General features: G+C 42.9%; 1 protein-coding gene across 3 annotated transcripts in view; it reads left to right on the top strand.

Moving 5' to 3' along the window:
* ppp1r26 (protein phosphatase 1, regulatory subunit 26) overlaps nt 1-26,800 on the top strand; it is a 155,224-nt gene that overhangs the window by 46,960 nt on the left and 81,464 nt on the right. For all 3 annotated transcript variants that reach the window (XM_039762615.1, XM_039762616.1, XM_039762614.1), the window contains exons 4-5: nt 21,722-21,856; nt 23,808-23,866. In XM_039762615.1, coding sequence (XP_039618549.1) covers nt 21,722-21,856; nt 23,808-23,866 — 194 coding nt within the window. The remainder of the gene's footprint in view (nt 1-21,721; nt 21,857-23,807; nt 23,867-26,800) is intronic.

Genomic DNA, 26,800 nt, shown 5'->3' with positions numbered 1-26,800 from the left:
GCTTATTTGAGTTACTGTCGCCTTTCTATCTGTTCTGATCAGTCTGGCGATTCTCCTTTGACTTCTGGTGTCAACAAGGCGTTTCCACCCAGAGAAGATAGATAGATAGATACTTTATTAATCCCAAGGGGAAATTCACATACTCCAGCAGCAGCATACTGATAAAAACAATATTAAATTAAAAGAGTGATAACAATGCCGGTATAACAGACAATAACTTTGTATAATGTTAACGTTTACCCCCTGAGTCGCATAGTGTGGGGTCTCCTCAGTCTGTCGCTGAAGCTGCTCCTTTGTCTGGAGATGATCCCGTTCAGTGGATTCTCCATGATTGACAGAAGTCTGCTCAGTGCCCGTCGCTCTGCCACGGATGTCAAACTGTCCAGCTCTGTGCCTACAATAGAGCCTGCCTTCCTCACCAGTTTGTCCAGGCGTGAGGTGTCCCTCTTCTTTATGCTGCCTCCCCAGTACACCACCGCATAGAAGAGGGCGCTCGCCACAACCATCTGACAGAACATCTGCAGCATCTTATTGCTGATGTTGAAGGACGCCAGCCTTCTAAGGAAGTATAGAGAACTGCCGTTCACTGGATATTTTCCCTTTTATGGACCACTCTCTGTAAACCCTAGAGATGGCTGTGCATGAAAATCCCCAGCAGTTTCTGAAATACTCCGACCAGGTCATCTGGCACTCACAACCATGCCACCACGTTCAGAGTCACTTCGGTCCCCTTTCTTTCCCATCCTGATACTCAGTTTGAACTTCAGCAGGTTGTCATGACAATATCTACTGGCCGAAATGCATCGCGTTACTGCCATGTGATTGGCTGGTTAGATATTGGCGTTTAAGAAGCAGTTGAACAGGTGTACCTAATAAAGTGGCCAGTGAGTGTAGGCATTTCGTGTTATTGTAGATTATTACAAAAAAGATGCAGCAGCTCTAAGAAAGTCCAGCGCAGAGCGATTTGACTGAGAGGTATGGAGTTAGGTGGAAAGAGTGATGGAGTTGAACCTTAACAGTATTAAGGTGAACCAGGGGCTGAAATCCACAAAAAGGCCACCTGCACAATATAGGAACAGAGTTTTACCAGGACAGACCGTTTATGAATGCATTGAGAAGCTCAAAAGTGGTCGGACAAATCTTAATCACAAAAAAGGGGAGGGATGCCCATCCACGTCAGGTACCACCAACAACAACATTGAGCAAGTCTGTACCATTATTTTGCTGAACAGACTAGGATTTCAGGCCCTGGTACGCTTTCTGCCTATAAAACGTGGATCTGTGCTTACTGTTTTTCTTTGGTGCAAATTGTGACCATGTTTAATTCTAGAAAACGGCAAGAGAAGCTGAGTGATTACGGTCAAAACTTGACTTCAGTTACCACAGAAACACAATATGTCTGCATGTGAATGAGCAGATCTATACAGCTGACCATCACAAAAGTGTGAACAATTATTGACAATTATTAAAACTACTACTATTTTTCCCTCATTGCTATCAAATTTGCGGATACATGAAGAACAAAGTGGGTTGGAGCAAACAACAACATTTATTTCTATAGCACATTTTCATACAAATGATCTAGCTCAAAGTGCTTTACAGGATGAAGAAAGAGAAAAAACACAAAATATAAAAATAACATCAGGCAACTGTGACGATGCGGGTTCGCTCCATGCTCCCATTCAGCTTCTTGGGAGCCCTTGAACCCGACATCGTCGGTAATGTGACCAATGAGCTAGACAGTGAGGCACAACAAGGCAAGGGGATGGTGCAAAAATGTAAAGTGCTTTTATTAAAACAGCAAAACTCACAAGAGTGTTCAAATTAATAGTGCAGTGTCTCAAATCTTCAAATAAATGATTCATAAAAACAAGTGAAAGGTGGGGGTTAAAATCCAATAGGAAAAATAAATCCAACAACGAGGTTAAAACAATGGCTGGATGCTATCTTTTTAAAATCAACTCGGTGCCTTTCTACTGGTGACTGCCCTGCTTTTCCCATCCAGGCTAATGCACCATGGGAGTCACCCTACATGCAGCTGACCACCTTCTGCTCGACTGGTCTGGTGGCCTCCCGATCTCTGGCTTCATTCAGCCCCTACCAGACCGAGACTTGGCTTCCCCCAATGGCCAGGGTGCTCACGCTGGGGATTCTGCTCCAAATCTCACACTCCCGCTGACTTCTCCCAGTCACTCCTGCTCCAAACAAGTGCTCAGCAAGAGCGACCGCTACCGTCGACCCTCGGGCGCCTGCCAAACACCCCACTCGGGCTCGCCTCTCCCATCTGCACGCATACACCTGCGAGTCTGCTCGCTCACTCTCCTTCTCTCTCTCTCTCTCTGTCTCGCTCTCTCTCTCTCTCTCTCTCTCTCCTCTCTCCTCTCTCTCTCTCTCTGTCTCGCTCGCTCTCCTTCTCTCTCTCTCTCTCTCTGTCTCGCTCGCTCACTCTCCTTCTCTCTCCCTCTCTTTCTCTCTCGCTCCTCTCTCTCTCTCTCTTCTTCTCTCTCCCTCTCTTTCTCTCTCTCTCTGTCTCGCTTGCTCTCCTTCTCTCTCCCTCTCTTTCTCTCCTTCTCTCTCCCTCTCTGTCTCTCTCACTCGCGCTCTCCCTATCTCTCTCTTACATACCGGCTTTCTCCTCGCTGCTTCCCGCCTTCTTCCTTACTCATGACCTCCGTCCGTTTTTTATTCTTTTCCTTTTTTTTCCTCCTAGCCGCCTCTCGCTTCTATTTATTACGGGGACGTGGATCAGATGTGGCAATTAGCAGCTCCCGGCACCGATTACGGATGCGGACGACTCCTCACCTGTGCACTTAAGTGAGGACCATCCACATCACGCATCACCAGGGAACTACTCCTGCTACATATACCAAGCCCCCTCGCTAAGCCGCGAGTACGGCGATTATCTATTTACAAAAGTGGCCTTTTTGACGTGCACTGTGGACCCGCTACACCACAGCAACACCAATTAACATAGAATTAAGGTAAGGTCCGATGGCCAGGGAGGACAGGAAAAACAAAAAAAAATTCCAGACGGCTGAAGAAAAAATAAAACAAAATGTGCGGGGGTTCTGAGGCCACGAGACCACCCCAATCAGTCCTCATGGTATTCAGGGTTCTCATGGAAGAACTTGATGATGACGGTCACGTGGACTTCTGGCCTTTAATCCTTCAATGTAGGGACATCACGGTGCTTTGATCTGGTGGTGGTGGTGCAGGTCGCCACCACAGAAAACCGGAACAAGAACAGCAGAGAGAGTACGGATTACGGAGCCACCATGAATGATAATGACAATTAAGTAATCTGATTAATATTGGATTTAAAATTCAGGTCAGAGTCAATAGTTACCCCTAAATTCTTTACCTCCGTCTTGAATTTTAATCCTAATGCAAGTTTATTTCTAATACCCTCATTATATCCATTTTTGACAATCACTAAAATTTCTGGTTTCTTCTTATTTAGTTTGAGAAAATTACTACTCATTCATTCAGAAACACAAGTAAGGCATTGGGGATCAGTGAACCAAGAGAGTCGGGGTCATCAGGTGCCATTGATAAATACAGTTGGGTGTCGTCAGCATAGCTGTGGTGGCTCACATTACGTCCCAAGATAATCATGGAGCATGGAGATCGAAAAGAGCAGCGGACCCAGGACAGTGACTTTAACATGCTAACTGGAGACTGACTAGATGTTAAATGGCTGAATCAGAATAAACCAAAAAAATGCACAAATGTAATAATGATAATAATAATAACCTGCTTATGAAGGATACAATAACACAAAAAGATAAGCGGTACCTAACGACTAGGTGATATTTTGAAACATAAATCAGTATATTTAATTAAATCAAAGCAAAGTGTACAATAAAGAAATAACACAATATAACAAGGAGTTGTTTAAATAAGGCATGGCATACATATCAAAACGCAACAGAGCTGGAGGTAGCAGAGTTAAAGATGCTAAGATTTGCATTGGGTGTGATGAGGATGGACAGGATTAGAAAGGAGGACATTAGAGGGTCAGCTCAGGTGGGACGGTGGGGAGACAGTCAGAGAGGCGAGATTGTGTTGCTTTGGACATGTGCAGAGGAGAGATGCTGAGTATAGGGTGCTAAGGATGGAGCTGACAGGCAAGAGGAGAAGAAGAAGGCCTTAAAGATGTGTTGAGAGAGGACATGCAGGTGATGGGTGTGACAGAGCAGGATGACGAGGACAGAAAGATATGGAAGAAGATGATCCGCTGTGGTGACCCCTAACGGGGGCGGTCGACAGAAGGAGAGAGAATATATATCAAAACACAACAGACAAATAATTTAAATGAAATATATTTATACAAGAATAGAATATCTGAATACAAAATATAAGGTGTGAAAGCTAGGTGGCACTGTTGCCTCTTTAAACCCAACTGACAGACACTCAGGACACTGGGTAAAAGCACTAAGAAGATATTTACTAAAATATGTATTCTTTCACAGAGCCCTTCAAGCACCACTGCCACCAGTAGACAATTCAATAAACACAATAATATTCACAATTCTATCCTACACACCTCCCAGCAAGCTTTGCCCACCCAACTCTGACTCGCCTGCTGGATTCACAGAAGTCCTTTATACAGTCATATGAAAATGTTTGGGACCCCCTCTCAGCCTGCGTAATAATCGACTCTCCTTTCAACAGTAAAGATCACAGTGGTACGTCTTTCATTTCCTAGGAACATCTGAGCACTGCGGTGTTTTCCGAACAAAGATTTTTAGTGACGCAGTATTTAGTTGTATGAAATTAAATCAAATGTGAAAAACTGGCTGTGCACAAATGTGGGTCTCCTTGTCATTGTGCTGATTTGAATGCCTGTCACTGCTCAGTGCTGGATGAGCTCATGAAGCCTTGAACTTCATAGACAGGAGTGTCCAGTCATGAGTGGTCAAAGGTATTTAAGGTGGTCAATTACAAGTTGGGCTTCCTTCCCTTTGACTCTCCTCTGAAGAGTGACAGACAGCATGGGATCCTCAAAGCAACTCTCAAAAGATCTGAAAACAAAGATTGTTGAGTCTCCTGGTTTAGTGGAAGGCTACAAAAAGCCATCTCGGAGGTTTAAACTGTCAGTTTCAACTGTAAGGAATGGAATCAGGAAATGGAAGGCCACAGGCACAGTTGATGTTAAACCAACTCAGCAGGTCTGACAGGCCAAGTAAAATACAGGAGCGGCATATGCACAGGATTGTGAGAATGGTGACAGACAACCCACAGATCACCTCCAAAGACCTGCAAGAACATCTCGCTGCAGATGGTGTATCTGTACATCGTTAGACAATTCAGCGCATCTGTATGGCAGGGTGATGAGAAAGAAGCCCTTTCTGCACTCGTGCCACAAACAGAGTCGCTTGTTGTATGCCAATGCTCATTTAGACAAGTCAGATTCATATGGGAACAGTGCTTTGGACTGATGAGACACAAATGGAGTTATTTGTTCCTAACACAAAGTGCTTTGCATGGTGGAAGAAGAACACCACATTCCAAGAAAAACACCTGCTACCTCCTGTCACATTTGGTGGAGGTCCCATCATGCTGTGGGGCTGTGTGGCCAGTTCAGGGACTGGGGCCCTTGTTAAAGTCGAGGGTCGGATGAATTCAACCCAATATCAACAAATTCTTCATGATAATGTTCAAGCATCAGTCACAAAGTTGAAGTTACGCAGGGGTTGGATATTCCAACAAGACAATGACCCAAAACACAAAGGCATTCATGCAGAGGGAGAAGTCCAATGTTCTGGAATGGCCGTCACAGTCCCCTGACTTGAATATCATCGAAAATCTATGGGATGGTCCATCAAAATGAACTGAACTGGAGAGATTTTGTATGAAGAATGGTCAGAAATACCTCCATCAGAGTCCAGACACTCATCACAGGCTACAGGAGGACAACGTCTGGAGGCTCAAAGGAGCAAAAGGAGGCTCCACTAAGTATTGAAGTCATATCTCTGTTGGGTGCCCACATTTATGCACATGTCTGATTTTATTATGATGCATATTACATATTTTCTGTTAATCCAATAAACTTAATGCCACTGCTGAAATCCTACTGTCTCCATAAGGCATGTCAGATATTAAAAGGAAGTTGCTACTTTGAGAGCTCAGCCAATGAGAAACAAAAATCCAAAGAATTACGAGGGGTTCCCAAACTTTTTCATATGACTGTAGTCCTTGACCCGGAAGTGCTTCTGTTCTTCCTCCCACATGACTTGCTGGCACTTTCGGGTCAGCTGGAAAATTCCAAGTCTTTGGGATTCCATCCTCATGACTTCCCAGAGAAGGACATTAGAGAAGCTGATCTCCAAGTCCTAGGATACCCTGCGGGAATCTGGGGCACCATGTACATTCCATGGGAGCTGCCATCTAGAGTTTTGGGGGAGGCAGTGTCCACAGGTAGCTGTTTCAGCCAGGCTGAGCTGCCTGCCGTCTCTCACAAAGGTATGACTAAGAACTAACGTACTACCTCTTTTTTTTTAGATTATCTAATGTGTCTAGTAATCAACATAACGGCCCCAATCAAAAAACACAGTAGTATAATAAGTGATAAGAAAAAGTAAAATATACAAAAAGAAAAATAAAAGAATAATAACATAACCATCAGAAAATTAATACAATGTAAATAAAACAAATAGATTACCTTATATATTCCATTTAAGTTCTCCTGCGGATAAGTCAGGGCTTAATTTTACCGTATGATTTCTGGTATTTTATAATGTCGGTCGTATAAGTCAAATGCGAAAAACAGGCAGATACGCAGTCCAGTCCCACCTTCAGGAAACGACCCTTTATCTGCCGCAGCCAGGTGTTATGTGGGCATCCCCTTGGCCTGGTCCAGCTACTTGGGTCCTCGACAGTGAGGATCACCCTCGGGTAATCGCGCCACATGGCCGTCATGCCGTAACTGACGCTCCCTCACAATGCAGGTCATGTGCGTCATTTGGAACTCCATGAGCAATACAAAGTCAAACCAGCTGCACCCAAGGACCCTGTGAAGGGACACACAAAGCAGCTCGGGCTCCTGGTCGGCAACCCCTAACCAGAAATGCAGTCCTGTCCCACCCATCTATCTGCCGCAGCCAGGTGTTACATGGGCGTCCCCTTGGCCTGGTTCAGCCACTCGAGTCTTCAACAATGAGGGCCTGTGAGGCGGATCATATCATGTCTAGCTATCTATCTATTATATAGTGCCTTTCACATCTATCTATCAGTTTGTTATATACTGCCTTTCACATCTATCTATCTATCTATCTATCTATCTATCTATCTATCTCAGATGCTAGACAGAAACCTAGTCAATGGCAAAAATGTTTAAAGCAGAAAAAATCCAAATATTAACTAATAATTCCTTTTACCTAACTATAATAAAGTTGTTTATTTTCATAAGACATCCAAGTCCAGGATCTGGGTGACAGCACACCGCCATCTTAAACAGGGAGAGTCTGATGTCACATTATGTAGTGTGACCTCAGTGTCACATGACTGGTAACAAGGATATAGCAACAGGAAACAATGTGCCCACTGCCAAAACAGAGAAATCCACAAAATGGAGGTTTGCCAATCAAACAAGCAGAACACCAAATGGAATCTACAGAATAAAGATAAATGCTAAAAGTAATCTAAAATATACATCAAGAAGTCAATGAATGAATGAATTTAACCTCCTAAGCATTAACCCTGAAGTCTCTCAGACTCAGAATTCTGTGTAATAAAGGTTAACCCCAAATACTGGGGTAACTAACCTTCATTCAGCTCAACAAAGCCCGCCAGTCCTATCCACTTAATTCTTCCAAAATAATTTCAAGTTGAGTTTTGAAGGTCCCACTGTCCACCACACTACTTGGTCGCTTATTCCAAGTGTCTGTGGTTCTCTGTGTGAAGAGAAACTTGCTAATGTTTGTGTGAAATTTACCCTTAACAAGTTTCCAACTGTGACCCGGTGTCCTCGATGAACTCATTTTAAAGTCACCGTCTCGATCCATTAGACCAGGAGTGCCCACACTTTTTCGACTCGCGAGCTACTTTTGAAATGATCTACCTACATTAAAAATGCTATATATATATATATATATATATATATATATACAGTACAGGCCAAAAGTTTGGCCACACCTCCTCATTCAATGTGTTTTTTTTATTTTCATGACCATTTACTGCACTCCATCACTCTCCTTCTTGGTCAAATAGCCCTTACACAGCCTGGAGGTGTCCTGTTGAAAAATAAATGATCGTCCAACTAACCTGACTTCTGCACAACACAACTGCTGGTCCCAACTCCATTGATAAAGCAAGAAATTCCACTAAATAACCTGATAAGGCACACCTGTGAAGTGAAAACCATTTCAGGTGACTACCTGTTGAAGTTCATCGAGAGAATGCCAAGAGTGTGCAAAGCAGTAATCGGAGCAAAGGGTGAAACTAGAATCTAAAACATGTTTTCAGTTATTTCACCTTTTTTTGTTAAGTACAGAACTCCACGTGTGTTCATTCAGAGTTTTGATGCCTTCAGTGAGAATCTACCAATGTAAATGGACATGAAAATAAAGAGAACACATTGAATGAGGAGGTGTCTCCAAACTTTTGGCCTGTACTGTATATACAGTAATCCCTCCTCGATTGCGGGGGTTGCATTCCAGAACCCCCCGCGAAGTAGAAACCATATGTCTGTATGGTTATTTTTATATATTTTAAGCCCTTATAAACTCTCCCACACTGTTAACATTATTAGAGCCCTCTAGACCTGAAATAACACCCTTTAATCAACCGTTTAAACTGTGCTCCATGACAAGACACAGATGACAGTTCTTTCTCACAATTAAAAGAATGCAAACATATCTTCCTCTTCAAAGAATGCATGTCAGGAGCAGAGAATGTCAGAGAGAGAGAAAGCGAGAGAAAAGGAAACAATCAAAAAATCAATATGTGCTTTTGGGCTTTTAAGTATGCCGAAGCACCGTAATAAAGCGACATTTTTTAGAGGAGCGTCCGTATCCTCTGTGCAAACAACCCCTCCGTCAGGCAGAGAGAGTGAGAGAGACAGAGAAAAGCAAACAATCAAGCACCGCGCGGGAAGCACATCGTATATCATTGAGGAGTTTGTTAATACGTAATACATGCTCTGATTGGGTAGCTTCTAAGCCATCCGCCAATAGCGTCCCTTGTATGAAATCAACTGGGCAATCAAACTGAGGAAGCATGTACCATAAATGAAAAGACACATTGTCCGCAGAAATATACGAACCAGCGAAAAATCCGTGATATATATTTAGATATGCTTACATTTAAAATCCGCGATGGAGTGAAGCTGCGAAAGTCGAAGCGCGATATAGCGCTATTGTACTTCTAAGAGTAGTTTTACTGCACCGTACTTTTTACTTTTACTTGAGTACATTTGTGAAGAAGAAACGCTACTCTTACTCCGCTACATTGGGCGACACTCGACTCGTTACTTTTTTCCATTAGATAAAGTCTGGCAGGTAATTTTCAATCTGCTCTGTGTAGCGGATGCTGTCAAGTTGCGCACGTGCCTTCCATTGCGTCTCCAGCTCTGACGCGAGGTGTTGGATGTTCCCCAAATCGAGGTGCTGCAGCTTTGAGGACAGATGTTGCATTTTTCGTTTGAAAGCATTAACTGAGCTGATCATATCGACCATATTGGTTTTCTCTTTTCCTTGAGGCTGTAAATTAAGCTCATTCAACATGTTGGTCAGATCGGAAAAAAAATGCCAAGTCTAGCGGCCATTGATCGTTATTAAGCTGCTTGTGTTCTGCATGTTTAATGACAAGGAGAAACTCCTTCTTCTCCGGCCAGGGGTCTTGAAATCTCAGCAGGAATTTCTCCCTCAACGAAGACCTCTTTTATCATCTCTCCATCTTGGAAGGACTTCTTATGCTTAATGATCGAGTGACTCACCCGGAACGATGCTTCGGTGTCTGCCTTTGCTTTTGAATTCAGCCGAGTGAAAAATGACGGCTGTCCGATTAACTGCGATTTTAGTTCCCTCTCCTTTCTCTTTCTCAGATCGCTTTTCGGAAGGAAGCTAGTTTCGTAGTTTTTATGAACAGTTTGAAAGTGCCTTTCCACATTTTCCTTCTTTGGAATAGCAATGATAGATTGACAGATCAGACAAACGCACTTCGATTGTGACATCGTGAGAGAAAAAACTTCTCTTCCAATCCCACATCCAGCCCATAAACAACACATTTTTTTTTAAAAATCCCTTCTTTAGTCGATATAAATTGGAAGACTAACTAGATCACTTAGATAGCCGGAGTTTTGCAATAGCTTGTACATTTGATCGTGCATGCGGGATGACCAGTGTGTTAGAAGAAAAGAGATCTCAGACTGGCTGCCCTGTATGTCAATCAAGATGGATATATGATAGATTAACATTTAAAAAAAACTTTTTTTGAATGCAACGCGATCTACCTGCACTCCGATCTACCGGTCGATCACGATCGACGCATTGGGCACCCCTGCATTAGACCAGTGTCCTTCATAATTTTGCACACTTCAGTCAAGTCTCCTCTTCATCTCCTTTAAAGGTTCAGCTCTTCTAATCTTTCCTCATCGCTGATCTGCTGTAACCCCTCGTAATCCGCCTAGTCGCTCTTCTCAGGACCTTTTCTTGTGCTGTTATGTCCTTTTTGGAGCCTGGAGACCAAAACTGCACCCAGGACTCCAGCTGAGGCCTCACCAGTGTGTTATAAAGCTTGAGCAGAACCTCCTGTGACTTTTACTCCATGAGTAAAACTTGCGTAATCTGATATTTAGAGCATTAGAACAATCTGGACGAGAACAGGACATCCAACCCAACAAAGCTCGCCAGTCCTGTCCACTTAATTCTTCCAAAAAATAACATCAAGTTGAGTTTTGAAAGTCCCTAAAGTCCTCCTGTCTACCACACTACATGGTCTCTTATTCTAAGAGTCTGCGGTTCTTTGTGTGAAGAAAAACTTCCTAATGTTTGTGCAAAATTCACCCTTTACAAATTTCCAACTGTGTCCCCGTGTTCTTGATGAACTCATTTTAAAGTCACCGTCTCGATCCTCTGGACTAATTCCCTTCATAATTTTAAACCCTTCACTCAGGTCTCCTCTTCTTCTCCTTCATCTCCTTAAGGCTCAGCTCTTTTAATCTTTCCTCATAACTCAACCCCTGTAGCCCTGCAATCAGCCTCATCGCTCTTCTCTGGACCTTCTCTAGTGCTGTTATGTCCTTTTGTAGCCTGGAGACCAAAACTGCACCTAGGACTCCAGCTGAGGCCCCACCAGTGTGTTATAAAGCTTGAGCAGAACCTCCTGTGACTGGTACTCCGCACATCAAGGCGCTATATAACTATATAATGGCTTCTGAACACTGTCTGGCAGTTAACTGCGTCCACTCCAGTATGACTCCTAAATCCTTCTCATAAGGCGTACTCCCATTTTGACTTCCTACCAGTAACACTTTACATTTACTGACATTAAATTCCATCATTCACAAATCTGCCCGCGCCTGTCTGCTCTCCAGGTCCCTCTGAGATGACTTAGCGGATTCTCGATTATCTGCCACTCCACCACTCTCAGTATCATCTGCAAATTTGTCCAGCTTGTTACTGATAATTTTCCTGTGATGCAGGTTAAGCTTACTGGCCTATAGTTCCTTGGATCTGCCTGGTCACCCTTTTTGTATAACGGGACAATATTTGCCTTTTCCAGTCCTTTGGAATTTCCCCAGTGTGCAGTGACTTCCTGAAAATACAGTGGTGTGAAAAACTATTTGCCCCCTTCCTGATTTCTTATTCTTTTGCATGTTTGTCACACAAAATGTTTCTGATCATCAAACACATTTAACCATTAGTCAAATATAACACAAGTAAACACAAAATGCAGTTTTTAAATGATGGTTTTATTATTTAGGGAGAAAAAATCCAAACCTACATGGCCCTGTGTGAAAAAGTAATTGCCCCCTTGTTCAAAAATCACCTACCTGTGGTGTATCACACCTGAGTTCAATTTCCTGATTACTGCCACACCTGTTTCAATCAAGAAATCACTTCAATAGGAGCTGCCTGACACAGAGAAGTAGACCAAAAGCACCTCAAAAGCTAGACATCATGCCAAGATCCAAAGAAATTCAGGAACAAATGAGAACAGAAGTCATTGAGATCTATCAGTCTGGTAAAGGTTATAAAGCCATTTCTAAAGCTTTGGGACTCCAGCGAACCACAGTGAGAGCCATTATCCACAAATGGCAAAAACATGGAACAGTGGTGAACCTTCCCAGGAGTGGCGGCCACCAAAATGACCCCAAGAGCGCAGAGACGACTCATCCGAGAGGTCACAAAAGACCCCAGGACAACGTCTAAAGAACTGCAGGCCTCAATTAAGGTCAGTGTTCACGACTCCACCATAAGAAAGAGACTGGGCAAAAACGGCCTGCATGGCAGATTTCCAAGACACAAACCACTGTTAAGCAAAAAGAACATTAGGGCTCGTCTCAATTTTGCTATGAAACATCTCAAAGACTTTTGGGAAAATACCTTGTGGACTGATGAGACAAAAGTTGAACTTTTTGGAAGGCAAATGTCCGTTACATCTGGCGTAAAAGGAACACAGCATTTCAGAAAAAGAACATCATACCAACAGTAAAATATGGTGGTGGTAGTGTGATGGTCTGGGGTTGTTTTGCTGCTTCAGGACCTGGAAGGCTTGCTGTGATAGATGGAACCATGAATTCTACTGTCTACCAAAAAATCCTGAAGGAGAATGTCCGGCCATCTGTTCGTCAACTCAAGCTGAAGCGATCTTGGGTGCTGCAACAGGACAATGACCCAAAACACACCAGCAAATCCACCTCTGAATGGCTGAAGAAAAACAAAATGAAGACTTTGGAGTGGCCTAGTCAAAGTCCTGACCTGAATCCAATTGAGATGCTATGGCATGACCTTAAAAAGGCGCTTCATGCTAGAAAACCCTCAAATAAAGCTGAATTACAACAATTCTGCAAAGATGAGTGGGCCAAAATTCCTCCAGAGCTGAAAAGACTCATTGCAAGTTATCACAAACGCTTGATTGCAGTTATTGCTGCTAAGGGTCGCCCAACCAGTTATTAGGTTCAGGGGGCAATTACTTTTTCACACAGGGCCATGTAGGTTTGGAATTTCTTTTCTCCCTAAATAATAAAAACCATCATTTAAAAACTGCATTTTGTGTTATATTTGACTAATGGTGAAATGCGTTTGATGATCAGAAACATTTTGTGTGACAAAAGAATAAGAAATCAGGAAGGGGGCAAATAGTTTTTCACACCACTGTATGTGTCAAGGGTTTATATCACTAACCTAAAATAGGCATATATTTCTACATTTCTTCTAAATCTCAAACTGCACAACAGCACAGAAAAAAGAAAGTGTGATTATACAGTTATGGCCAAAACTGTTGGTGTGCATAACGTCTGCTACTTCCGTGTTTTTAGATCTTTTTGTGAGATGTTTCTCTGGTCTACTGAAGTAGAATTACAAGCAGTTCAGAAGTTTCAAAGGCTTTTATTGACAGTGACATGAAGTTTATGCACAGAGTCCATATTTGCAGTGTTGGCCCTTCTTTCTTATACAAGACCTCTGCAATTGACCCTGGCAGGCTGGCAATCACATTCTGGGCCCAATCCTGACTGATGGCAGCTGCCCGTTCTTGCAGAATCGGAATCGGTGGCTTTTTGTTTGTCCACCTGCCTTTTGAGGATTGACCACAAGTTCTCAATGGCGAGTTTCCTGGCCATGGACCCCAAATGTTGATGTTTTGTTTCCACTCAGTTCTCACTTTGGGCTTATGGCCTGGTGCTCCATCATGTTGGCCACCAAAATGTTCTTGGATGGTTGGCAGAAGTTACTCACAGAAGATGTTTTGGTCTCATTCTTTATTCATGGATGTGTTCGTAGGCAAAATTGTGAGTGAGCCCTGCACTGCCTTGGCTGACATGAATGGTCTCAGGATGCTTTACTGTTGGCATGGCACAGCACTGATGGTAGCGCCGCTCACCTTTTCTGTTTTCTGGATGCCCCAAATAATCAGAAAGGACATTCATCAGAGAAAATGACTTTCCCCCAGCAGTCCAATCCCAGAATATCAGTCTGTCCCTGTTGGCTTCTTTGCTACCCTTCTTGACACCCACCAGGCCATCCCCCAAAAGTCTTCACCTCACTCACACCTGCCTGCTGCCATTCCTGAGGAATCTCTGCACTGGTGCTGCCCTCGATCCTTATCCATGAATAAAGAATGAGACCAAAACATCCTCAGAGAGCAACTTTTCCCAGCCATCCAAGAACAGTTTGGTGACCAACATGATGGCGCACCGGGCCATAAGGCAAAAGGGAGAACTGAGTGGCTCAGGGAACAAAACATCGGCATTTGGGGTTCCGTGACCAGGAAACTTAATTCCATTGTGGTCAGTCCTCAAGACGCGGGTGGGCAAACAAAAAGCCACCGATTCTGATAATGCGAGAATGGGCGGCTGCCATCAGTCAGGATTGGGTCCAGAAATTGATTGACAGCCAGCCTACCAGGGTGAATTGCAGAGAGGGGTCTTGAAAAAGAAAGAAGGGCCAGCACTGCAACTATTGACTCTGCACATAAACTTAATGTCCTTGTCAATAAAAGCCTCTGAAACTTCTTGTAATTCGACTTCAGTGTACCAGAGAAACATCTGACCGAAAGATCTAAAAACACGGAAGCCGCCCACTTGGGTCATTCTCAGAAGTTTTGGCCACGAGATCTTTAAAAGTAAGAGCGGCTCACTGATTTGTGAAACTGGGTGACGTGAACACGTGCCTGCAGGCCCAGGGACCGCTCAGAGACCCCTCGGAGCCAACGGTTTATCTGAAGAGACTGCAGACATCCTTGAGATAACCGCTTATCAGAAAGAGGAGCTCTTCGGAAAGCAGAAGGAAGCATGTTGGAATCTGTCAGGTCCCAGTAAGACAAACTTTGACACAATTTAAAACCCCTCAGGAGAACTCATACAGGATTTCAGGTGTAAACTCTGATCTGCAGACCCCTCATCTTTCACTTTATTTCACTGTGGAAGCTGCAGCATTTTACAGAAGCTTCATATTTCTCACTGTTTTTCTTTTTGTTTCTGAACTTATTTATTTATTTACTTGTTTACATGTTCATTTATTTAAGTACCTTTGTAAAAGCAGCCATACCACATACGCTTCACAACAGGCCTGAAGCTAAGCCTATTTGTGCCTGGCCAGTACTTGGGTGGGAGACCAACCAGGAAAAGCTCTGGTGGCTGCTGGAAGAGGTGAGGTGCGGCGCGGCCAGCAGGGGGCACTCACCCTGTCTTCTGTGTGTGGATCTCAAGGACACTGTGCTGTTAGTTAATATGATGAGACGTACACCTGAGCTCCTAAATCTTTGTAGTCATTAAAGATCTTTTTGGGCATCTATTGTAAGGTGTAGGGTGTCCTGGCTAAGTTGGCCATCACTGTCCTGTCCATTTTGGCCCCCTAATCATCCCTTGTCCCTAATATGCTATCTCTCTCATCCCTTCACCATCTAACAGTTAATGTGTGATGAACGTACTGGCGTAATAACGGCTGCCGTCACATCATCCAGTTGGGTGCTACACATTGGTGGTGGTTGGAGTGGCTCCCCACTCTTTATGTGTAGTGCTTTGATTAGCAATTAACATGCTATATAAATGTAATTAATTAATTATTATTATTAAGTTTCCCAGCAGAAAAATGAAGTTGTTTTGTCTTGATCCCTTCAGTGAGTGTAGCCACCCACTGCTGTAACAGTTTTCCCAGTAAAATGTAACTACAATTTTCCAGAAAACGAATTATATAAAGATCCTGAATTGTTTAAACACACATGAAACAAAGCAATTTCTAACATAAATGGAACCTAACAGTATCTGTCCATTAACATTATAATTGAAATATGTCCAGTTGATACCAGAGGAGAGGAAAACAAAAACTCAAACCAGCAGCTTCAATGAGGGAAATAAACTGAGGGTCCACCATCAGTTGAAACAAACAAAATCAGAGCCGGTCAAAGTCCTGGGGACCTCAGCTAAGTGATGGCCCACCCCGTACTGGTCATTCTACAGTTTACGTCTGTTCTGTGCTGTCTAATATGACAACAGAGTCGGGGAGTTCAGAGCACCAGAGAGTACCAGTAAGTTCTAAATACACTTCTAAAAATACCCACTAGATAGATAGATAGATAGATAGAGTGAAAGGCACTATATGATAGATAGATAGATAGATAGATAGATAGATAGATAGATAGATAGATAGATAGATAGATAGATAGAATAGATAGATAGATAGATACTTTATTAATCCCAAGGGGAAATTCACAACTGACATTTTTCACCAGCACAGCCAGTTCGTCGATCTTATTTGGTAGTGAGTTTACATTTCCCAGGATCACAGAAGGCACCGACGGTTTATAACGCCATTTTCTCTCAAGTTGTCTCGATTTAATCTTATTTTTAATCTTTGCGCCAGCTCGGCTGCCCCGATATCATCTTCTTACCTCGTCAGGTAAATAAGGAACCACACTGGCATAAGCATTTCTTCTCAGTGCTTTAAGCTGACTACTTGAATAGGCGATTCTCGGAGTGTAACAATCCATGTCAAATAGTAAAATGTGTCCAGGGAGCAATTCCACATAAAAGAAAGTGGTAGAAGTGATCAGTGAAATAGAGAAATAGAGAAAAAAATAGATAAAAAGGTAAAAAGATAAAGTCATACATGGAGCTGCTGGAAAGGCTGCCACTCGGATGCGGCGCTAGAGGGTGAAATCCTGTCAAAAACCCCAGCTAGAAACAAAAAGGGTTTAATGGAATCTTTATAAAAATAAAAGGTTTATTTACACATATTACATAGATTCTCAAAAGATAGGATCTGTGGATTACAAAAGGCAAAATGGAATTGGATAGATAGATAGATAGATAGATAGATAGATAGATAGATAGATAGATAGATAGATAGATAGATAGATAGAATCTTGGCCGAAATTATCGGCACCCCTGGAATTTTCCCAGAAAATTGTTGCAATTCCAAATGTTTTGGTATCCACATGTTTATTTCCTTTATGTGCATTGGAACAACACAAAAAAAACAGAGAAAAAAAGCCAAATCTGACATCATGTCACACAGAACTCCAAAAATGGGCCACACAAAATTATTGGCACCCTCAACTTAATATTTGGTTGCACGCCCTTTGGAAAAAATAACTGAAGTCAAGTGCTTCCTTGGCGCAGTGGTAGCGCTGCTGCCTCGCAGTTAGGAGACCCGGGTTCGCTTCCCGGGTCCTCCCTGCGTGGAGTTTGCATGTTCTCCCGTGTCTGCGTGGGTTTCCTCCGGGCACTCCGGTTTCCTCCCACAATCCAAAGACATGCAGGTTAGGTGGATTGGCGATTCTAAATTGGCCCTAGTGTGTGCTTGGTGTGTGGGTGTGTGTGTGTCCTGCGGTGGGTTGGCACCCTGCCCAGGATTGGTTCCTGCCTTGTGCCCTGTGTTGGCTGGGTTTGGCTCCAGCAGACCCCCGTGACCCTATTCGGATTCAGCGGGTTAGAAAATGGATGGATGGAAGTGCTTCCTATAACCATCACCAGGCTTGTTACACCTCTCAGCTGGAATTTCTGTGAGAAAGGGTGCATTTTCTGAGAAAATTCCAGGGGTGCTGATAATTTCAGCCATGACTGTAGATAGATAGATAGATAGATAGATATGAACTATACTATATAATTAATAGATAGATAGATATGAAAGGCACTATATAATAGATAGATAGATAGATATGAACTATACTATATAATTAATAGATAGATAGATAGATATGAAAGGCACTATATAATAGATAGATAGATAGATATGAACTATACTATATAATTAATAGATAGATAGATATGAAAGGCACTATATAATAGATAGATAGATAGATATGAACGATACTATATAATAGATAGATAGATAGATATGAAAGGCACTATATAATAGATAGATAGATGGGTAATGAAAGCCATATGATAGACAGATATACATAAACAAACAAACATCCATCCATTTTCCAAACCCCATTTTATTCTGAACAGAGTCGTGGAGAAGTTGAAGTCAAATCTTAGCCAGCACAGGACACACCGTAGACTCTATCCCTGGTCAGGATGCCAGTCCATCGCAGGGTGTATAACAGAAATGCTATTAATCTGTTAACATTACAATTGTGAAATGGCTAGTTGACAATAGAGAAGAGTAAATCAAGAACTCCAGTCAACCATATTTTCCTTTTCATGCAAGTCCTGGGAATGCATCTGGTGTTGCTGCACTGCATGTTGATACCACTTCCGAGTCACATGGAAATCGGTGTTGTCTTCCTCTGGCAGTGCCCAAGGACCCAGACAGGGCTGCATTTTCACACTCAAATTCCCATATAACCTTGCAGGTGTCTTGATTGGAATTAGCCTAGAGCAGTGATGGCGAACCATTTAGAAACCAAGTGCCCAAACTGCAATCCAAAACCCACTTATTTATGGCAAAGTGCCAACATGGCAATTTAACCTGAATACCACCTAAAACTGAACACCAGCATAACCAAGGAGCTGGTGGTGGATTTTAGGAGGCCCAAGCCCCTCATGGACCCCGTGATCATCAGAGGTGAGTGTGTGCAGAGGGTACAGACCTATAAATACCTGGGAGTGGAGCTGGATGGTAAATTGGACTGGACTGCCAATACTGATGCTCTGTCTGTCTGTCTATCTACTGAGCTTTTAGTTTAGAAAAGCCACTCATACATTAACATCTTTTGTCTTAAAAGAAAAACATAATAACAGAGCTTTCAATGATACAAACAACTTTTTGTTGAAAGGTTAAAGTTTGCATTCGGTATGCTTTTGAACAATTAATGTGCTTTTTGCTGTTGTATGCATGCTGATAATTTGTCTAACCTTGGCTCATACTTTGTAAGCTTGAGAGCAACACATGCAGCACTCAGGTCATCTGTTAGTCTGTTTCTGGTGTCAGATTTGATTTAATTCAAAGCTGAAAACAGCTGCGCACAAGCATAAGATGTTCCAAAGAAAGTAAGGAAAGCAATCTCAAGTGCCTTCATTGACTTAAGATTATTTGGCAGAGAATTCCACACTTTAAGGATTTCATTTTCATAACTAACTGTGCTGTCCTTTGTCATCCCTTCGATCCTCTCAAGTGTTTCACGCAGGTCTTCCCTATTAAGCTCCGCCCCCAAAGCTTCTATTATATATTACGGGGTCGTGGATCAGGTGTGGTGATTAGCAACTCCCGGCAATAATTACAGATGCGGATGACTCCTCACCTGTGCGCTTAAGCGAGGACTGCCCGCATCGCAAAGCCCCCGGAAACCGCTCCGGCCACTCTACCATAGCCCCCTTTAAGCCGCGAGTGCGGCAATTATCTGTTAAAACTGGCCTTTTCAATTTTGAGCTGTGGACCCGCTATACCACATCCCCTCCAACCCCACCACGGGAATCACAGACTCAAAAGGCTGCAGTCCGTGCCGCACCCTCAAGCAGCATGTGTGCCGCCCGCCTTACCCCAGACAGGAGAGGAAGGACGCGCTCCCATTGGGCTGCTGGGCAGAGGCGGTGATGTGAGAAAAGTCCTCCGCGCGTGAAGAGGGGGAGCGGTGAGGGGAGCAGCCCGGCCCCGCATTCCTCTGGCTTTATAGTAACGAACTCTGTGCTCGGGCGACGGCGCGCGTGCCCACTGAGAGGGCTCTGAGTGCCCCCTTTGGCACGCGTGCCATAGGTTCGCCACCACTAGCCTAGAGGAACACTGCCACCTTTCGTGTGGGGGTATGAACTGCTCCTGGTATCCTTAGTCACCCAGACCATTACTTATACCTCGATTTCAGGGCGTTCAGCCCGGGTTGTGTCTCCACTTCTGCAGTCCTTCCATTATGGCCTCCTGGCCAGGCAGGAACTCCATCTCAGCCTGGATGCCCATCTGTCCTCCATTGCACTTAACATGTAAAGAAGTGATTCCTGGTTTCTGCTCTTATTTCTACAGGATCTGCTTTATCAACGTCTTTGAGAATTTTGAGGACCTGCATTAGGCCCCCACATGCAGTCTCCTCTGCTTGAGGCTAAACAGTTTTAACTCCGGGCATGTCCTTAAGTCCCATGATGCACTTGATTGTCCTCCTCTGCACAGCCTCAAGTGATGCTTTGTCTTTCTTGTGTACTGGTGACCAACACTGGACACAATACTCCAGATGTGGTCTCACTAGTGTGTTAAATAGTTTGAGCATAACGTATCTCGATTTATATTCAAGAGGTTTTATGATACCATCTAACATTTTATTTGCCTTTTTAATCGCATCTGCAAATTGCTTAGTCAATGAAAATGTTGGGTCAACCTAAACCCCTAATTCCTTTTCAGAGGTCTCTTCCTGTAGCTCAGTGTCTCCCATCTTGTATTTATAACTGATGTTCTTTTCGCCCACATGTAGCACTTGCCACTTTTCTGCATTTTCCAAGTGTTTGTCCAGATCTGACGCTTGTCAAAATCTTTTTCAATTGTTGACTCCTTAGTGTCTGCCATTGCTCAAATTTTACAATCAAGACTTCTATGGACAGAATTTCTAGGTGCAGCCAAGGTGTTGAAGGGGTCCAGTTTGGTGGGCTCAGGATTGGGTCACTGATTTTTGCAGATGATGCTGTCCTGTTTGCTTCATCAGGCCGTGATCTTCAGCTCTCTCTGAATCGGTTTGCAGCCGAGTGTGAAGCGGCTGGGATGGGAATCATCACCTTCAAATCCGAGACCATGGTCCTCAGCCGAAAAAGGGTGGAGTGCCCTCTCGAGATCCTGCCCCAAGTGGAGGAGTTCAAGTATCTCGGGGTCTTGTTCACGAGTGAGGGAAGAATGGAGTGTGAGGTCGACAGGCGGATCGGTGCGGCGTCCACAGTGATGAGGGCTCTTCATCGGTCTGTCGTGGTGAAAAAAGAGCTGAGCTGTAAGACAAAGATCTCAATTTACCAGTCGATCTACACTCCTACCCTCACCTGTGGTCATGAGCTGTGGGTAGTGACCGAAAGAACGAGATCGCGAATACAAGCGGCTGAAATGAGTTTCCTCCGCAGCGTTTCCCATAAAGATTGGGTGAGAAGCTCAGAGTAGAGCCACTGCTCCTCTGCATCGAGAGGAGTCAGATGAGGTGGCTCGGGCATCTCCCTGGTGAGGTGTTCCGGGCACGTCCAACTAGGAGGAGGCCCCGGGGAAGACCCAGGACACGCTGGAGGGACTATGTCTCCCGGCTGGCCTGGGAATGCCTTGGGATTCTCCCGGAAGAGCTACAAGAAGTGGCCGGGGAGAGGAAAGTCTGGGCCTCTCTGCTCAAGCTGCTGCCCCTGCGACCCGACCTCAGATAAGCGGAAGAGGATGGATGGATGGATGGATAGATGGATGGACTTGAGTATTATGGCAGCTTGTTGGCTTAACTGTCACACTGCTGTTATATTGCTCATTTGTTTCTGGGCCCGCTTTTGGGGTAGAAGTGGTATATAATATATAATAATAATAATTTATATAATGGTATATTTGAGAGTATAACCTCTGTGCAGGTGAGTAAGCCGTCCTTTATATTAAGGATCCCTTTGAAATGAATGATATTGGACGGATCAAAACTCTCCATTATTAATTGGTGTGATGCCTTTTTATTGCAGTCTCAGATGCCATCTCTGCAGTCACTTTGCTCAGATTGGACACAGAAGGTGCTGAATGTTGCTAACAACAAATTCTCAATTAACGTAAGAACATTCTACAAAAATAAGAAGAATGAAAAGGAGCAGATGCCAAAGGTAGCACATTTTATCCTGCTGTACCTGAAAATAAATGTCCAAGATCACAGTGTTAGCTTAGCCAAACCAGATTTGTTCTGAAATGGTTGCACGTGCATTTTAAAGGCATTTTAGCAATTTACAGTGTTACATGAATACTCGCAGTTTTACTCTTGACGTCTCTCTATTATAATAAAAAAATCTTGGGAGACGGGACTTTTTATCCTGCGACGAGACGTGATCTGTTGAAGAGACTTTTTGGAATGAAATTCCGCGAGACAAGACTTTTAACATGAGATTCTTTCAAATCACAATATACTTGCAACTATTTTCAAACAAGACTACGGACCTCTCACCTCTCATTCGTGTGAATGCTTTAGACAGACACACTTCCTGTGCTATCGGTTATTTTAAATCTTAATGTTTTCCTCACTTTAAGTTCCCAATTAAAGAAGACGTATTTTGTCCAAATCTTATTGAAGAATTTTGTTCCCAAGGGTCATCAACAGAAAAAATGAGTATTAAACTATTAAATTAACGCTAAAAATGTCAATCGGTAACACAGAAAATTGGTTGAATTGGTATCAGTAGACTAAGCTGAAACAGTTGGTGGTGATGGTGCAGAAGATGAAAACATCAGCTTACAATATCATAAAGAATATTTACAACTGTTAACACCGTCTGCTCTTCCACCAGCCGAGTTACTGTAGAAAGAAGGACTTATCGTAATGTTATTGAGTAATTTATGTCTGAGTGATGGGCTGTACAATAGGACAAGATTAATTCTACTGAAAATTGGTTCGAACAGTTCTGACATGTAAAATATTAACAGTTGACAAAAAAGGTAATGTAGTCCACCTAACATGAGACACCAAAGGAGATCTCGATTTGCCAGTCGTATTAAAACGTTTACAGTTTCCCATTTAGAATAGCTTTTGCAAAGACAATTAAATCACAGGGAAAAACATTTTTTTTTAATAGAGAGAAAGAAATGAAATTCACTCACGGGCAGTTATACGTAGCGAGGATGCAAATGTAAAACTTCACATGAAAATTAAAATCTGTTTAAATTGTACATCCACATCCCCATACACGAGCGGCAGAAATGCAAAGAGACTAACGCATAGCGCAGGCTGGGGATTGGCAAGCAAGGGGGCAAAGCCCCCTAGTTTCCCTTATGAAAAACCCAGAAACATTTGTCAATCTGTCACTCTTCTTTAAGACAAACGGTCTACACATCAACGCAATTTAAGGTCGCGCCGTTGTGCTTTTCCAAATTATCTTTCCAGGTTCCATGACAGCTCATAAAGGATCTTGATGTCTACGCATCCCAAGTGTTTGACGCAACATGTCGTGTTTTTTATGTACTTCTACCTTATGAAGTAAAAGGTTGCATCACATGGCCACAGTTCTTTCTTTCTTTCTTTTCTCTTTCTTTCTTTCTGTATGAACTTTTTCTTTCTTTCTGAACTTTTTCCTTCTTTCTTTCTTTCTTTCTGTATGAACTTCCTTTTCTTTCCTTCTTTCTTTCTGTATGAACTTTCTTTTTTTCTGAACTTTCTTTCCTTCTTTCTTTCTGTATGAACTTCCTTTTTTCTACATCATGAAGTAAAAGGTTGCATCACATGGTCACAGTTCTTTCTTTCTTTCTGAACTTTCTTTCTTTCCTTCTTTCTTTCTATATGAACTTTATTTTCTTTCTTTCTTTCTGTACGAACTTTCTCTCCTTTCTTTCTGTATGAATTTTCTGTCCTTTCTACCTCATGAAGTAAAAGGTTGCATCACATGCCCACAGTTTGTTCTTTCTTTCTTTCTTTCTTTCTGTATGAATTTTTCTTTCCTTCAACTTTCTCTATGAACTTTCTTTCTTTCTGTATGAACTTTCTTTGTTACATCTTTATCCTTTTATGTGACTTTGTGATAACATATATTCAGGTTATTGGCTTTAAGTTGTTTTTTTTTTTAATTTTAGGAAACAAAACCCATGAAAAAGAAAAAGAATAAGTTGGCATTTTTTCCCAAAGTGCTCAGGTAAAATACTCTTTTCACTATCAGCAGTCATGAGCTACCTAAAGTCAACAACATGGCACTGATTGGTAACACAACATTAAAACCTTTTGTGAAGCCTGGGCAGTAGCATGAGTGTTGTGTTCTGTTGAGGGTGCTCAGTTATTAATGGACTGGTAACTTTTACTACAAATGTGATGTGTTATATTATACCCTGGCTTGAGTATAATTTCCTTGTTTTTGTTGTTTTTAAATGATTATTTGTCATTTAGTTTTTGTCAATGTCATTTTTAATAGTGTTATATTTATTTGCAGTTTACTATACAAGGAGAGTTCAAATAAGAATTAATGAGCTATGCTTTATTTAGTACACACTGTTTTTCCACGTAGTCTCCTGCCACTGCAGTCCACTTGTTTCAGCACTCAGGAAGCTTCTTAATCCCTGAAGAGTCGAAGTCTTTTGACTGCACGTTGACAAATTCTTGCACAGCATCAATAACCTCCTCATTCGGCTTGAATTTCTTCCCTAAAAATTCCTTAAGTGGACCGAAGAGAGGAGCGTCCCTCTCTGAATGACTTGCACCAATCACTCCAGCGCAGTGTTTCCCAACAGCAGTCTTGAGGGCGCACTGTGGCTGCTGGTTTTTGTTCCAACCAGCTTCTGTTTTTAATTGGACTCCTGGGCTAATTAAGTGATGTGTTATTTCCCAAGTTCTGTGTTTTGGGAACAATATAGAAATTAGAAAACTAAGTTTGGTAAAAAAAATATATATATATATATATATATTTATATATATATAAAAATGTACCAAGCAGTTATATGGGTGTTTTTTTCTTTTTAACAATATTTTCATCTTGATTTTCATTTGACTTTTCTAGGTGTTCTAATTGTTTAATTAATCCATTATTTAGTAATTAGTGGGTCTGATGCTAAAGTACTTGCAGCCTTTGATTATTCCGTGTTGTTTGCCAGAGTGTCTGCTTTGCTCATTTTTAGTGAGATACAACGAAGGGGAAACTCTGCACAGAGAAAGAGCAAAATAGAATGAAATCAACAAAAGAGAATTAAGCATTTCAATCTCTAGCAAAAGCAGAAATATTTCTAAGTGTCTTATAAATGTAAAAACCATGCTGCTTCTTCTACTTCTTCTTTCAGCTGCTCCCATTAGGGGTTGACACAGCGGATCATCTTCTTTCATATCTTGATGTCCTCGTCATCTTGCTCTGTCACACCCGTCACCTGCATGTCCTCTCTCACCACATCCATAAACCTTCTCTTAGGCCTTCCTTCCTCTTCTCCTCTTGCCTGGCAGCTCTATCCTTAGTACCCTTCACTCAGTATACCCCTCGTCTCTCCTCTGCACATGTCCAAAGCAACGCAATCTCGCCTCTCTGACTTGAGAGCTGACCCTCTATTGTCCTCATTTCTAATCCTCGTCACACCCAATGCCAATCTTAGCATCTTTAACTCTGCCACCTCCAGCTCTCCTGTGCCACTGTCTCCAGCCCATATAACACAGCTGGTCTCACTACCGCCCTGTAGACCTTCCCTGTCACTCTTGCTGATACCCGTCTGTCACTAATCACTCCTGTCACTCTTCTCCACTCACTCCACCCTGCCTGCACTCTCTTCTTCACTTCTCTTCCACACTCCCCATTATTCTGTACTGTTGATCCCAAGTATTTAAACTCATCCACCTTCACCAACTCTACTCCCCTCATCCTCACTATTCACACACATGTATTCTGTCTTGGTGGTCCTACTGACCTTCATTCCTCTTCTCTCATATCTCCACCTCTCCAGGGTCTACTCAACCTTCTCTCTACTCTTGCTACAGATCACAATGTCATCAGCAAACATCACAGTCCATGGGGACTCCTGTCTAATCCCGTCTGTCAGCCTGTCCATCACCATTATAAATTAGAAAGGACTCCCTGATGTAATCCCACCTCCGTCACTCCTACCGCACACCACACCACGGTCACACTTCCCTCATTCATATCCTGTACAACTCTCACGTACTTCTCTGCCTCTCCCGACTTCCTCATTCAATACCACAGCTCCTCTCTCCTCACCCTGTCATATTTTTTTTCCAGGTCCACAAAGACGCAATGCAACTCCTTCTGTTCTTCTCTCTACTTCTCCATCAACATTCTCAGAGCAAACATCTCATCTGCGGTGCTCTTTCTTGGCATGAAACCATCCTGCTGCTCACTAATCATCACCTCACTTCCACTACTCTTTCCCATAACTTCATGCTGTGGCTCATCAGTTTTATCCCCCCTGTAGTTACTACAGTCCTGCACGTCCCCCTTATTCTTAAATATCGGCACCAGTACACTTCTTCTCCACTCCTCATCATCCTCTCACTTTCCAAGATTCCATTAAACAATCTGGTTAAAACCTCCACTGCCATCTCTCCTAAACACCTCCATGATTCCATAGGTATGTCATCTGGACTAACGGCCTTTCCATTCTTCATCCTCTTCATCGCTGTACTTACTTCCTCCTTGCTAATCCGTTGCACTTCCTGATTCACTATCTCCACATCATCCAACCTCTTCTCTCTCTCATTCTCTTCATTCATCAGCCTCTCAAAGTCCTCTTTCCATCTGCTCAACACACTCTCCTCGCTTGTGATTATGTTTCCATCTTTATCCTTTATCACCCTAACCCTGTTGCTCATCTTTCCCAGCTCGGCCCCTCTCTGTAGCCCGCAGGTCCTTTTCTCCCTCCTGTCCAGCCACTCATACAACTCATCATACGCCTTTTCTTTAGCCTTTGCCACCTCTCTCTTCACCTTGCGCCTTATCTCCTTGTACTCTTGTCTACTTTCTGAATCTCTCTGACTATCCCACTTTTTCTTTGCCATCCTCTTCCTCTGTATACTCTCCTATATTTCCTCATTCCACGGCCAGGTTTCCTTTTCCTCCTTCCTCTGTCCAGATGTCACGCCA

The sequence above is a fragment of the Polypterus senegalus genome, chromosome 9 (genome assembly GCF_016835505.1).
Source record: "Polypterus senegalus isolate Bchr_013 chromosome 9, ASM1683550v1, whole genome shotgun sequence".
In the NCBI taxonomy this organism is placed as follows: Eukaryota; Metazoa; Chordata; class Cladistia; order Polypteriformes; family Polypteridae; genus Polypterus; species Polypterus senegalus.
Note: the sequence above shows the minus strand (reverse complement) of the source record. Positions and strands in the feature narration are given on the sequence as shown.